At 34.3% G+C, this 16,150-nt stretch overlaps 1 protein-coding gene across 3 annotated transcripts in view; it reads left to right on the top strand.

The window, feature by feature from the left end:
* ATF1 (activating transcription factor 1) overlaps positions 1–16,150 on the top strand; it is a 39,461-nt gene that overhangs the window by 11,210 nt on the left and 12,101 nt on the right. Inside the window, exons 2-4 of one of the 3 annotated variants that reach the window (XM_087956240.1) lie at positions 7,433–7,503; positions 10,848–10,970; positions 13,662–13,759. In XM_087956240.1, coding sequence (XP_087812366.1) covers positions 10,848–10,970; positions 13,662–13,759 — 221 coding nt within the window. In that variant the 5' untranslated portion in view covers positions 7,433–7,503. Of the gene's footprint in view, positions 1–7,432; positions 7,548–10,847; positions 10,971–13,661; positions 13,760–16,150 lie in introns of all 3 variants that reach the window. The other 2 variants (XM_087956239.1, XM_087956241.1) reach the window with 2 other exon arrangements.

Below are 16,150 nucleotides of genomic sequence, written 5' to 3'. Positions count from 1 at the left end.
AAAGCTTTAGTATTAATGTTTCCTTTTTTTAAAGGGAATAGCCTTTTTTTCTCCTTTCCTGGTATTTTTGTTTTTTTAATCTACCTTTCTGGTTTATTTTTATGCACTCTTTTCTATTTGAGACCTCTCAATTGGATTAAGGTGTTGAAGAACCTGAAGAATTTTTCCTTTTTCTTCTCCCTCAAGCCTTTTTCTTCATCTAACTACTGATTGGATTAAGGTATACAAGAACCTGAAGAAATTTTGTCCTCCCTTTTTTTTATCATTACTATTTGGCTTCTTTTTTCTACTATTTTTATTTTGAACTACAATTGGTTATTTCACAATTGGATTAAGGTTTAGAAGAACCTGAAGATTTTGAATTGCTTAAAATGAGTAGAAAATTTACAGCTCCTGGTTCTTCAACTTCTACTTCTTCCTCTCCACCATCTGGAGGACAACCTTCAATACAGACAATGATAAAGCAAGAAAAAGAACAGGGAAAAGTGACTCTGCAGATGATTATGCAAGGAATTCAAAATATTCAAGCAAGATCAGAGAATATTGAAAAGAGAATAGAGAACATTGAACAAAGAACAGAGAACATTGAACAAAGAACAGGGAAAACCGATGAAAAAGTGGAGAACATCCAACAAATGATGTTGAAGTATGATGAGAGATTCCAGAAAATTGAAGAAGATAAACAAAGAGACAAGAAGATTGGAGATATTGATAATAGATTAACGGTGGTTGAACAAGATAAAAGTGGTATGTTGAGATGGGAGATGGATAGATCAGAATTCTATCTTAGATTCCAAAATGTAGAGGAAGAAAAAGGACAAAACTTACCTGAGATAATGATAGAAATACTGGCTGAAGCTTTGGAAATACCCTGTTTCTCCAACAATACGGCCTCCCCCAATAGGAAGTCCCAGCATGTTTTATAGGCATGAAATGAAATTAAGCCCCTCCCCCCAAATTAAGGCCTATATTAAAACATGCAAAATGGGAATGGTGGGGGGGGCTTGCCATTAGAAAGTACTTTTGTTGCACACCTGGATATGGTGCTGCCTGCGTTGACCCCGATACGAAGTTGCCCCACCAACGCCGAGGTCAACATCCAAGCCGTCGCCACCCGCCCGAAGATGCAAGGGGGGGGGAGAATTAAGTCACCCCTGAAAAGACGGCCTAGCCATTTTTTCGGGGCTCAAAAAAAAAAAAGACCCGGCCTTATTATATGAGAAACACGGTAACTCAAGAGAAGATGATGGATAGAATAGATGAGGTTTATCGAGTTTTCACAAGATATGCGATGAGAAATAGCTTACCAAGAGAAGTTCACATTAGATTTACAAAGAAAGCCATTAAAACACAAATATTGCAAGTGGCAAAAGAGAAAACATTGAAATATAAAGACAAGGAGATTGTGGTCTTGAAACAAATACCCAGAAGAGTGAGAGAGATGAGAAGAGAATACCGATTCCTGACTAAAATGCTACTTAAAAAAGAGGTGAATTATAGATGGCTGATTCCAGAAGGTTTAATATTCACATGGCAAGAACAGAGGCATAGAATTGACTCAATTGAGAAAGCGGAATTATTTTATACAGAATTTTTTGGAGGGAAAGAGGAAGAGGCAGAAAAAGAAATTTCACTAATTGAATTCCAAGAGGACTGCCAAATGGCGATTGAAAAAGAAGAAGGTGCAGTAGGTGGAAAGGTGGAAGCCAAAGAACAACGTGAACTAAGATCTACGAGAGCTGCTAAACCTAACTACAAAATATAACCATGGAAGAGAAAAAACTGGTTACAATTAATATAAATGGACTTAACTCAGCCGTTAAAAGAAGGAAAACCTTTCATAAATTAGAGAAATTAAAATTTGATATAATTTGTCTACAAGAACTACATATTAAAAAACAATATGAACAATTGTCGATACAGCCAAAACTTGGGAAAATGTTTACTTCCTTGACACAATGTAAGAGAAGAGGAGTGGTTTTATATATTAAAGAGACCATCCCAGCAAAATTGATTTATACCAATGATGACGGAAGAACACTAATGGTGGAAATAATGGACAATAATACGAAAACACTCCTGATTGCAATTTATGCTCCAAATGATAAACAAGAAGAATTTTATAAAAACTTACATATGAAAATAATTGGACTGGACTATGTCAATATAGTTATGATGGGAGATTTTAATGGAATTGTAGACAATAAATTGGATTATATAGCACAGAAAACAATAAAGCAAAACAGAAAGACTCTCCCTAAATCTTTTTTTAAAATGGTAGATGAAATAAACTTAAAAGATACATGGAGAGAAAGAAATGCTAAAACTAAACAATACACCTTCTATTCAAATAGACACTTATCATGGTCCAGAATAGATATGATATGGCTGTCAACAGAATTAATAACTAATATTCAAGAAATAAATATTGAAACAAGTATTTGGGCAGATCACAATCCAATGACAATTAAATGGAAAGGACAAAAAAGAAGATCTAGATGGACGTTAAATAATACTATTTTAAAGGAAAAAGACTTCACACAGTGGATGGAGAAAGAATTGGCTTTTTTTTTTTAGAGAAAACAAAAAAGAAGATACATCAATTCAGAATGTATGGGATACAATGAAGGCATATGTTATAGGCTTGATATTAGACTATACAAGGAAAAGAAATACTATGAAAAGATTAGCTTCTAAGGTCTTAGAGGATGAGTATAAAAGACTTGAAAAAGAGCTACAGAAAATGCCACAGAAAAAGGACATCAAGCTAAAAATGGATATAGTTAAACATAAAATGGGTCGAATAGAAAAAGAAGAATTAGCACAGAAAATTAGAGGTGCTAAACAGAACTACTTTGAAGATGCAAACAAACCAGGTAGATGGTTAGCATACAAATTGAGAAAGGAGAAAGAATCAAGGAAAATATTGCAATTAACAGATGACCAAGGCCAAGTTTGCTATGGTAGTAAAGAAAAGAAGGAAATCATTCGAGACTTCTATGGGAAACTATATATGCAAGAGAATATTGATGAGGAAAGAGTCAAACAGTACCTACAGAATGCTAAGTTACCCCAGATACCTAAAGAGATTGAAACAATGTTAGAAAGCAATATAACAATGATGGAGTTAACTGAAGCACTCAAGAAGCAAAATAATGGAAAGGCACCAGGCCCAGATGGACTTCCGGCAGAATTTTACAAAACATTACAAGAATCGTTGAATCTTCCATTGCTAGAAGTTATGAATGAAGTTATGTTAAAGAAGAAGATACCTAAATAATGGTGAGAAGCCTATGTTACACTTATTCCAAAGGAGGAGGCCGATCCATTACAAATTAAGAACTATAGACCTATTTCTCTACTAAATGCAGATTATAAAATCTTTGCTTCAATATTGGCAGAAAGACTTAAAAAATATCTAAATAATTTTATTCATCCTGATCAAAATGGATTTCTGCCAAAGAGACAAATTAAAGATAATATGAGAGTAATCTTGGACACCTTGGAATACTACGAGGCACATCTTGAAAAACAAATGGCTCTGATATTTCTAGATGCACAGAAGGCATTTCATAATGTGAATTGGTGATTCATGTTATTACTGTTGGAACAGATGGGCTTTGCTAGAAAATTTATTCAAGCAATAGAAGCTATATATCATAAGCAAACGGCAAAGGTAATGATGGAGGGAGAACTGACAGACTATCAATATAAGAAAAGGAACAAGACAAGGGTGCCCACTATCACCTTTGTTGTTTGTGTTAACTTCGGAAGTGCTAAACAGAAATATTAGAGATGAAAAGAATATAAAAGGAATGAAAATAAAAAAGGAAGAATTTAAGCTGCAAGCATTTGCAGATGATCTGGTTTTCATCTTAGAAGACCCTCTAGAAACAGCACCAAAATTGATAGAAAAGATAGAGACATATGGAAAGGTGGCTGGTTTGAAAATAAATAAAGATAAGACAAAGATTTTGACAAAGAATATGCTATTAAGACAAAAGGAAGAACTGGCAGACCTATTGAGAATAAGATCAAGTACTTGGGGATATATTTGACAGCAAGATGTAGCACACTAAAAGAGAATAATTATATCAAACTTAAACAGCAGATAGCGCTAGATCTGGCGAAATGGGAAAATTTACAACTGTCACTAATAGGGAGAATTTCAACAATCAAGATGAATATATTACCCAGAATTTTATATTTGTTTCAAACAATTCCAATTAGGCTTGGAAAAGATTACTTTGAAGATTTAAATAAATTGTGTTGAAATATATATGGCAGGGTAAGAAAGCGAGAATAAAGTTAAAACTTTTGCAAGATGCTAGAATTAGAGGAGGATTTGGTTTGCCTAATTAGGAGTTGTATTATCAAGCTACAAATCTGATGTGGGTTAAGGAATGGATAACACTAAGAAATACTAGATTGTTGACATTAGAAGGACATGATTTGTTGTTGGGGTGACATGCTTTTTTATGGTATAAAGGAACTAAATCACAGGGGTATTTTAGAAGACATTATATACGGGAGTCTCTGTGTTAAACTGGGCGAAGATTAAAAGACAATGTTATTTGAAAATTCCAGTCTGGCTATTGACTATTGAAGCATTTTCTTATCCTATAATATACAAAAAGGAACAAACAGATATGGTGAAATATTGAATGAAAAGGGTGAACTCAAATCTATACAAAAATAAGAGGAACAAGGTATAAAGATGAATTGGTTTTCATATGCGCAAATACATTCAAGGTATGATAAAGATTCTAAAATGGAAGGTTTCTATGATAAATTGACTGATTTAGATAAGATTTTGACAGGTACTGATGAAAAGGTGATTAAAAAATTGTATGGATATTTATTAGAAATTAAATTAAAAGAAGAACAAGTTAAACTATGATTGCTTGGGGGAAGAATTTTGGATATGGGATTGATCTAGAGAAATGGCAAAAATTGTGGTCTCAAAATTATAAAATGACAATGTCAACAGCATATAAAGAAAATTTGTATAAGATGTTTTACAGGTGGCATTTTCCCCTGACAAGAATAGCAAGAATGTTCAAGAATAAATCGGAAAAATGTTGGAAATGTCATCAGACACCTGGCTCATATTACCATATGTGGTGGACTTGTGCAGATGCTAAAAAATACTGGACTAAAATCCACATGTGGTTGGAAAAAATGACAAAAAAACATATAGACTTGAAACCAGAGATATTTTTATTGGGAATTTTACCTGAAATATATAGTAAAGACTTGAAATATCTGGTTGTAAATGTATTAACAGTGGCTAGGATTGTATTTGCCAAAAACTGGAAAAATGAGAAAACACCATCACAGGAGGAAATCATTAAGAAAATCTTGGAATGTGCTGAAATGAGTAGATTGACATTTGAAATTAGAGAACAAGAGGATAAACAATTTTATAAAATTTGGGATCTATTCTATCAATGGTTAGACAATAAAATACAGTAATGAAATATGTAGACTTTTAGAAAATAATAAATATATAAAGGTGTACTTCTTTCTTATATCTACAAAATGATTTTAGGATAGATTTGGGATGATAATATGAACTGTTATAAAACAAACTAAGTAAGTTGTGATTATCTTGTAAAACATGAATGAATAAAAGTATAGTCAAATGATTGATTAATAATGATACTAAGGTATTTAATTTTTGATTGAAAATACGAGATTATATGCAATGTAATTGTAATTGAAGACTACGAAATGGAAGCACAAAACAATTTGTAAACCAATTGGCACACTGTATGTACACCTATGGAAGAAGGCTTGATGTTTTTATGTTCTGTTTGTTTATGTTTGTTTTTAAAAACCAATAAAAACTTTAAAAAAAACAATACAGATGCAGAAAGTTCTAAAGCAGGGGTGTCCAACCTTTCACCTTCCCTGGGCCACATTAGAAGATGAAAATTTGGTTTGGGCCGCACATAATTAAATTAAATAATTAATTAAATCAAAATCAAATCAATCAAATCATCAAATCAAATCAAATTAAATTAAATTAAATTAAATTAATAAAATAATAAAATAAAATTATTATTTATTATTAATTATTTATTAAAAATTATTTATTTTTTATTTTATAATTTTCCGGCCAAATTTTGTGGGGTAGGGGGGAGAGAGGGGAAGAAAGCTCGCCCACCTCGCGCCTACCTCTCCTGCAAATGCAGCAGCGGTGGCGGCGGGGGCAGAAGCGGCGGCGGGGGGGGGGCAGAAGCAGCAGCAGCGGCGGCGGGGGCAGAAGCAGCAGCGGTGGCGGCGGCAACAGCAGGAGGTGGCGGGGCGGGACTTTTGGGCTGCGGCTGCCCACCTTTTCTGTTGCTCGCCTCGCCCCGCCTCGCGCCTGCCTCTCCTCCTCCTCGCTGGATCTTTCATGAAGGTTGGGGTGGGCGTTGGGCCGCATTACGAGGTGACCTGGCGCATGCGGCCCGTGGGGTCGCGGGTTGGACAAGCCTGTTCTAAAGCATACAAAGATAAGAGCTAACTTCTTTATCTTACTCCTTTTCTCTGGAGCAAATGACAAAATAGCGATAGCACTTAGACTTATATACTTCTTGACAGTGCTTTATAGCCCTCTCTAAGTGGTTTACAGAGTTAACATATTGACCCCAACAACCCAGGTCCTCATTTAATTGACCTTGGAAGGGTGGAAGGTTGAGTCAACCTTAAGCCGATCAAGACAACTCCTGGAGTGAGGAATGAGTTAGCCTGCAGTACTGCATTCTAACCACTGCCACTACAGGTCTCCTGAGTTTCCCATCCCAATTTAGTGCCATTAAAGAAGGACTACCTGTAATATCAAGTGATGGGGATACCAAATATATTTTGGTACATACTTTGATATTTTTTACAATATTAATAGTTTTTATGCATCCAGTGTAAATTAGAACATATATGACAAGAAGTCAGTCCTGAACATGTGAATAATTAGGAATATATAATTGTAACACAATGTAGTAAAGAGCTGCTGATCACTTTATAATCTAAACAATTTATAAAAAAATTTAAAAGAAATATTGCCTCATATTCTGGAAACTGGTCCATCTGGTTCAGTGGAAATGCATTACATATTTTGAAAGTCTAGAAAGTTATAGCAACAATGGAAGTGAAAGTTGAAAGTACCTAAATCTATACTTTTTAGTCAGACTTACTGAGTGTCATGGATTTTATTCCCATTTAATAAGTTTCTATCTTTAAAGTACTTGCTTTTCTATGAGTTCCATTGGTTTCAGTATGTGCAGTTTAGCCAGGTTTATATCCCTGAATTATCTATATTAATACTCTTGACACCATATCCTATTTATATTTCACAGGTAAACATAGCTGAATATGTTAAATATACTTTGAAAAAGGATCAGTTTCTTTTAACTAGTTATGCATATTGTGTATCTTTGGTATATTATAGATTGATTATGGACAAGGTGCCCAAAAGCAGTAATAATTCATCAACATCTCCACAAGTAGCATCTTTACAAGGTACCGCTCTACAGGAAGCTCAACTTCCTCATGTTTCTCAACAGGTAAAAATAGCTACCTAGACCAGACCCATGAAGGATTTTTAAGTAGGCTACTGCAGAGATTTCCTTTCTTATATTTGCTTTCTAAATAACTACAATAAGTATCTATATGATCTCAAAGGGTCTTGGGTAATCATGTGCTTCCAGACAAAAACTCAAAATATATACAAATATACTATAATAACCAAGGTTAACTTCAGACCAACAATCAGGTAAACAAAACCCCAATCAAGAAACTGCCAAAGAGCCATCAGTAAACAGCCCAACCAAAACATATCTTAAGACCGCCCCCATCCACACAGACAAGCAAGTCACCAGAATATAAACTAACAGCAAACAGCACTCCTTACTAGCACTGATGGTGTTACCTGCAAACTCATAGAACACCAAGGACCTTTCATATACTATATTTCCATACCCCATAATATCTGAACACTCATTCCCTATTAATTTTAAAAGGTCTGTCTATCTAGTTCTAATCCATCTGAACTAGTTTAGCAGGGTAATGGAGAATTGGTTTTCTTTGAAATATTGCTGAATATAACCAATGCTTTTAAAAACCCAAGTTATTAATTTAAAATATTTCTGATGTCTTCAACTATCAGAATTATAAATATGCTAAGCCTGAAAATTGTTAATTGTAATTATTGTGATACTTGTTTAAAAATATTTGCTTCCAAGAAAGTATCTACTTGCATATTGAATAAAATTACACAGAATCATTGGATGTGAAGGGCTATTAAAGGCCTTATAGTCCAACCTTAAGCATGGTCACATCCATGTAGTTTTCTTGGCAACAGTACAAGTTTAGCTTTATTTTCTTCTTCAACATTCTAGTAAGATTTTCTTGTTCAAGCATTAACAGGCCAGTCCTATTTAATTTTCTGAGATCAGCCAGGGTTGACTAGGTTTTGCTGTTTCTGTTGAGGCCTTCAGCAAATATGAATAATGATGCATCACAAATAATGCAAGATCAAGCACTGACATTACATTGTCTCCACTTCTTTTTATGGAGATTATTCATCTTAAGATATTTTGAATAGAGTTGCACTATTTATATTTGTTCATTCTAAAATTAGTGTTACAGTGCCTGCTGCAAATTCTTGAAATTCTTACCCAGTGAAATTTAAACAGCAGCACAACAATAGTATCTGTGAAACTTAAGCAAGTGGTTGTATATTTTTATCTTTTTATAATTCTACTAGGCTTATAATGCTAGATTTATAGTAGTGGCCAAAATTGTGGAAACCTTTGGGGAAAGTATTTTTGAGGTTTGATGGCTAATAACACCACTTTTTTTGGAGTAGTACCATAAAATTATATACCAATGGAAAGATAATTTAATCAAGAATGTAATGCAACAAAGTTTATTCAGTTATCTGTATTCTATGAAAAGTTCTAGCCAAATAACCAGAAAAAGGAAGCACAACTTGCTTAGGTTGATATCAGGTAGCTTTCCTTCATCTGATTGTAGCCAATGAGCATGAGTGTTTAGAGAGCCAATCAGGTATCATCTTGTTTTGGCAATGAGCCAATCAGAACACAGTAGGATTCAATTACTGATGTCATGTATTGAACCTGAGGGGACATTTGTCAGTGTGTCATGTGATCGCTATCAAGTTGGTTGGGTTTTTTGTATTCTTTCATTTAGTGAGCTTGTAAAATGTAATAAAATTAAAGAAATGGTGCAAAGGATTGACTGGTCACCCAGAAAGTGATGTAAAATAGTATTACTAAGTGAACAAGGCTACAGTTATAAAGAAGTTAGAAGAAAAATTGGTGGAAACTTAACCAAAGGTGGCATTTCTGAGTTTTTGAAGAGGTATGAGACTATAAAACCACACTGGTAAAGGCAGGAAAAGATGCACAACAGCAAGTGATGATAGAAGAATTAAGAGAGACTGTGCCTATGTGACAGAAGAAAATCATCTGGGTGTATACAAGATGAAATGGTGCAATGCAATGTAAAGTTGAGTGCAAGGACTGTTAGGTGCAGACTGTAGGAATTTAGCCTAAAATCTAGAATTCCACGAAAAAAGCCACTTCTATCTTTCAAACAAAGGTTGAAAAGACTAAACTGGGCCAAAACCCATATTACCTGGACAGAGGAACAATGGGACAGTGTTATTTGGAATGATGAGACCAAGATTTCCCTGTTTGGTAGTGATGACATAAAAATACACTTTTCCCAAAAGGTTTCCACAATTTTGGCCACTACTGTATAATTTATGGATGGCTGTGAGCGATTTATATCTCTACCATGGGTTAACAGGATTAAAACAAATAAAAAATAGTGCCAGATTAAAAACAAACATTAATATATCTGAATTGAACACAGTAATAATAAAGTATTCCTATGCCAAGAAGCCATAAAAACCCAGAAAGTTGTATGCACATATCCCCCGAAAAGTCCAGTTGACCTTGATTGCTTCCTAAAACTCAAGAATGTAGGAACAAGTTGATTTTTTTTGGTTTCCCTATGTATAATGATTTTTCAGGAAGAACTTTTGTATGAGATTGTGGATAAATATTTGTTTGCTGTTCGAAACATGGAGTTTAAGTAAGCAATTAGATTTAGTAAATGAGATTAGCAAATACTGAAAGCTGGCAAACTGGAGATACCTGATGTAGTCTTATATAAAGTACATATAGTTCTTAGAATACATTATATTTGTTTAAATAGATTTTTTTTCAATGTTTCAATCTGGACAGCCTGACTTAATGTTCATTAAGTCTCTGGAGGTGGCTGCTAAATTGAAGGCAAATTCCTCCTCCTCCTCCTTGCTCTCTGCTTTCTAACCATCTTTTTGGTTATCATACTGATACATTATCTTGTTGTGTTCCTTTGTCATTCTTTATTTTATTGTTCTATTATTTTACTTCTATTTGCATTCCTTTCCTTTTCTTCCTTTTTATCATTAAGCCTCCTAGAGCAGCAGCCTCCAACCTTTTGGGCACTAGGATCAGTTCTGTGAAAAAGGATTTTCCATGGACTGGAAGGGGGTGATTTTTCGTGCTGCCTGCATCCTGTGGATGGGCCTTTTCTTGTTTGTGTGGCCTGGTTGCTGACATGCCGCAGCCCGGGGCCGGTCCATGGACTGGGGGTTGGGGATCCCTGTCCTAGAGTAAACCCATGATGAGATAGACTGCAAATAAGGGTAACAAATAAAAAATAATAAACTAACATTAAGTTCTTCTGTGTCACAACTGAAATGTTACTTACATAAGAGTAAATATTTATTTAACTATACTTTCCATTCCATTGATAGTGAATATGGAGACTAAACTACTTCTTTCTCTTAGATGTCTCTTAGAGGTCCAACTCCACTAACAGTGGTACATCTGTCTGGAGATCAAGTCCAGGGAGTCATTCATACAGCTCAGACCTCCTCTGTGATTCACTCACCACAAGGACAATCAATACAGGTACATTGTTCGTATCCGTATATAGCTTAGTTTCAGCTTTTACTAAAAGTTTGTATTTATATACTTTAGCCTTTCATTAAAAATAATAATAAAGTTCCTCTTCAATCAAGCTTGAATTCTGGTGAGTTTATAGACAAGTTTCATGTATTTTTTTTCTTTGCAGCAGTACAGAAATAAAACTTAAATAGCATACATTTATGTAAGTAATTGATGGTTAATTGTATTATTTATAAAAGTGAACATTTATTTATTTGTTGGTTGGTTGATTTATAACAGGGGTGTCAAACTCAAGGCCCATGGGCCAGATCCAGCCCATGGGATGCTTAAATCTGGCCCGCAGGACTGGCCCGGAAATAGCAAAGGACAGGTCCGTAGTGCCTCTGTCAGCCAAAATGGGGTATGCCCCCTCGTACCCTGTTTTGGCTGGCAGGAGGCATTAGTCCCATCTGCACCATCACCCAGCTGGCCCATGGAGGAGAAGTACAATGTTGATCCGGCCCTCAGAGAAGTCCTGTTTGACACCCCTGATTTATAACAATATAAGCTCAAATACTTTGTCCATCTAATGAGAAGAGAATAGAACAGCAGCGTAGACAGTTAGATAGTGTCATTAACGCACTGAACTTGAATTTGGGCAAACTCTGGGATGTAGTGGAGGACAGGGGAGGGCCTGTCATACTATGATCCATAGAGGTGTGAAGAGTTGATCAACAACAACACCTAATAAATTATCAAATATGTATAATGATGGGTCAAACATATGTTGGAAATGTAATCACTCTGAAGGTACCTTTTATCACCTTTGGTGAACATATAAGAAGATTAAGAGTTACTGGAATAAATATGTACTTTAATCCAGAAAATTCTTAAAACAAATGTACAATTGAAACCAGAGGTTTTTCTTTTAGGTTTGATGGATAAGCATTGGGAGAAAAAACATGGGACTCTTTTTATATATGATAACTGCCACAAGACTTGCACAGATATGGAAAGACTGACAAATTCCCATAATGGAAGAATGGATAGTGAAGTTAATGGAACTGGCTGGCGAAATTAACTACTTTGATTAAAGAAACATTTTTGTCCAGTTTTGTTTCTGTGTGAAACTACTTTTGGACTTTTTTCTGGAAACCCAAAGAAATGCTATATTAATTTTGGGATCTGATGTTTATAATTGTTGATGATTATATAAATAACGTATATTATTGAACTTTATATCAAGAGGTTAATGTATTTTATATTTGTAATTGTATTGAGGAAAACTGAACGTTATCCTCCTATTTTTTTTCTTTTTTTTTATTCTCTTGCAAATTCCCCTTTCCAATTTTTTGCCTTCTTAACTCCATAATATACTGGTATTTAAAATATTTTGTAGAAAATTAATAAAACATATTTAAAAGATTGAACTGAAGCTGATGTACAAGTTGAATTAAAAATTACAGCTTACAAGAAGATGGAAGAAATGAATTTACAAGTAAAAGACAATGGTTCAATAATTGAAAAAGTACTAATAACAAACCAGATGAGTGATCTGGATTGTTTTCTTATATTGAATTTACAAGAATGTTTTACTGGAGTTGCTATATTGGAAATATACAGGGGACTTGATAAAGATGAAAACAAGAATTTTGAGATAAGAGGAGAGTATATGAAGACAGATGCTAGAACGTTCTTTAAAGAATTTAAATATTATTTGCAGAAGAAAAAAGAACACAAAATTGATTTATTTGACCTAGATTAAAATAATGGGTTTGTTATTTGGGGGGATGCTTAATGGCTTCTTGATTACAGCAGGACTGGATGACAATGGTTATTTCTGATAATGTTTTGTTTTTTGAGTAGGACTGAATTTGATTATTTGAAGAGAGCAAATGGTGATTTGTTTTATTAAAGTAGGGGTGTTAAAGTCACATCACAGTGGTATCACGTGACGTATTGGGACTTTTTTCCATTTGCTAAACTAGGCGGGGGCGTGGCCAGCACGTGACACATCCGGCCTATGGGCCGGAAGTTTGACAGCCTTTGTTTAAAGGATGAAGGAAGGATTCAGATTGGGTACAATAGATACAGTTTGTAGTATTTATGAAGTTATTTCTGATAATCCTTACTGGATGCTTGCCATTTAGTAGGGAGATATGAATTTTTAGAGATGAGTTTATAAAAACTGGGATGAGATATGGAATGAAGAAATCTTTGATTTTACTTTAAGACATAGTACTAAGTTCTTAATGTTGATTATTCTTGCTGTGGTTTTAATCTCTTCCTTTTTATGCACTTTTTAATTTCTTTATTACATAGTTGCATATGTTTTACTTGTACATTATAATCTTTAATAAAATTATTGGGAAAAATAATACTACCTGTTTTAATGCTAACACTGTTTTGCAATATAACTGTAATATGTTTTAAATTTTTTTTTGTTTTGTTTGATCAACATGAGAGAGCTCCAATCTTTTGCCTTTGAATCTGCACATAAAGTTACTGGAATCCATAAATATTTTACAGTCCAGATTCTAGTTTAAAAAACAAATAACACTTTTTTTGAATGCATTTATTTACCCTAAGCATAGAATATTTTTTTTTCTGCAAATTTTTGAAAGGCTGCTGTCATTTTTAAAATTGGTATAGAAGAAATGGTGCATCATATTGTCTCTTATAACATTCAACAAAATGATAGTTGATTTCTTTCAGGTGTCATTATCCGAAAATGAGGATTCACAAGATTCTTCAGATAGCATGGACTCTTCCCAAAAAGCAAGAGGACTCTTAGCACGCCGTCCATCTTACAGGTCTCTATTTTATACTAAAATATTTTTTTTTCTCAGATCTGTACTGGAATTATTATGGAAAATAATATTTCCTGGCAAATTGGGTTCTTTGGAGAAAAACATAGAAGCGTATCAATTCTTTTGGCCTCATCTATACTAGCCAAAAGGCAACAAGAAATGGTCAAGGACATAATTAAAATCATTTTTGGAATGGATAAATTTCCTTAGGAAATGATGAGCACATCGATTTCACTAACTGAAAAAGACTGATTAGATAGTGTCTATTTTTTTAAGAAGCCTCACAACAGAAAGAACCAATAATTTTTAAATCAGTGTTAAAGTATGGTCCAAAAACCCCTAGGGATCCCTCCTTTCACAGATCCACAAAATCAATTCTTTGCCAGATATTGAAGATATTTGCAAAAATTTAAAACAATTTTAAGTTTTTTAAAACTCTTCTGATTATTATTTTATATTTAAATGAATCCACCAGGTCACTTATTTTTGACAGTTGCTTCCCTATTAAGTTTTCTTAATGATTTGATTTTTAAAAATCTTGGCCAACATTCTGTAGGCATTTTTATTTTTTGCAATTTTGCAGCCCTACACATCACAAAAGTTCTTTGTTGTGAGGAGTAATTGCTGGTGACAAAACAAATAAAGTTATTAAAAGATTTTTATTTTATTTATTTTATTTGTCAAGCAAGTATTTGATAACAGGTATAAGTATAAACATGATTGTGAATACATGAAATGGATACGAATAAAAAGGAACATAAGGACAGGGATTGTAGGCACGTTGATGTGCTTATGCACGCTCCCAACAGACCTCTTAGGAAAGGGGTCAACAGTAGACAGTCTTAAGGTTAAAGTTTTTGGGGTTTGGGGAAGAAAGCACAGAGTCAAGTAGAGTATTCCAGACATTGACCACTCTGTGGCTGAAGTCGTATTTCCTGCAATCAAGTTTGGTGCAGTTTACCTTGAGTTTGTATCTATTGTGTTTTCTAGTTTATCTATTGTGACTTCTAGTGTTTCTTAACTGGATGCATATTAGTATTATAAAAGAGCATAAAAACATCAAACCAAACAACCATCAAACCAACTAAATCACCACTGTAAATAGTAGTTCTTAAATTTATACAGCCTTAGCGGCATTAACAACACTTTTTGTTCCCTGCTTCTAGAAAGACTGAGAAGGGTTTGAAAAAAGCAGTCCAGCCACAGGATGTAAGAATAGCCCAGTTACAGTGTTTGGAATAGTCACAAAACTGTATATAGTGTTTTTTTCTTTCATGGTTTCAGCAAAACTTTCAAAACACATTGTTTTGTTTCATGTTCAGAACTTTCAACTATTTTGAGGTTAGAACATTTCAAGGTGACAGTGCTTGTTACAAGTCTAGATTGTAGTACTTCCTGATAAAAGAAAGTGTCCGATAAGAGAAGAATTATTTTGCACAATAATCTTTGTTTTGCAGTAGAGAAATGCAATATTCTGAGTATTGAACTTTGCAAATTTCTCTAGAACTTTTCCTGAATAGTAAGCATACTGCATTATGGAGTTAGATTTTATTTCCATTCTTCAGCATTTGCACTGAAGCCTCGGAGAAAGTCATGCCAGGACTCTGACTTAGATACTTCAAAAAGGAAAAAAACGAGACTGCTATTCTTCATGTTCCATTTTCTAAATCTTCTTTTGAGTATGTATTTGTGATTGAAAGCAAATAAGCAGATAATGTAGAAGAGAGTGGAATTTTCTTCTGGATCTCTTCCCACTGCTAGAACTTTTTCTCTAGCTGGCCATATTACTACAGTGACTGAGAATGATCTTCATCAGTATTATCATATGTGATTGTTGTGGCCATTCTTGGGTGGAAAAAATCCAGAACTATCTTAATCAGTTCCATGTAATCACCTCCCACTTAGATTATAGTAATATGCTATGTATGATGCTGCCCTTGCAGACTGTCCAACAGCTTTGGTTGGTTCAAAAATATCAAAAATCATATTTAGAACCAAACATTTACTAATTCCAATTTTTTGTTCCGTTATGTGAAAACCTAAATCATGTGAGGGAAATATTTTAATGTCTGAGAGCCACATAGATTGCTAGTTGATTTTCTGGCTAATTGGTGACATGATGACACAGTGGTTAGAATGCAGTATTGCAGACTCATTCTGCCGACTGCTGGGAGTTTGATCCTAACTGGCTCAAGGTTGACTGAGCCTTCCATCCTTCCGAGGTCGATAAAATGAGGACCCGTATTGATGGGGGCAATATGCTGACTCTGTAAACTTTTTAGGGCTGTAAAGCACTGTGAAGCAGTTTATAAGTTTTATTGCTATTGGTTAAAGATCCTGTATTTTCTGCAGCCAACAGCCACAGAATGCCGATTTGTTTTGTATCTATAGCCT

Source organism: Notechis scutatus, chromosome 2 (assembly GCF_049901735.1).
Source record: "Notechis scutatus isolate UNSWTSFEM ecotype Mainland chromosome 2, rNotScu1.2, whole genome shotgun sequence".
In the NCBI taxonomy this organism is placed as follows: Eukaryota; Metazoa; Chordata; class Lepidosauria; order Squamata; family Elapidae; genus Notechis; species Notechis scutatus.
This window is presented reverse-complemented; position numbering and strand designations above follow the sequence as displayed.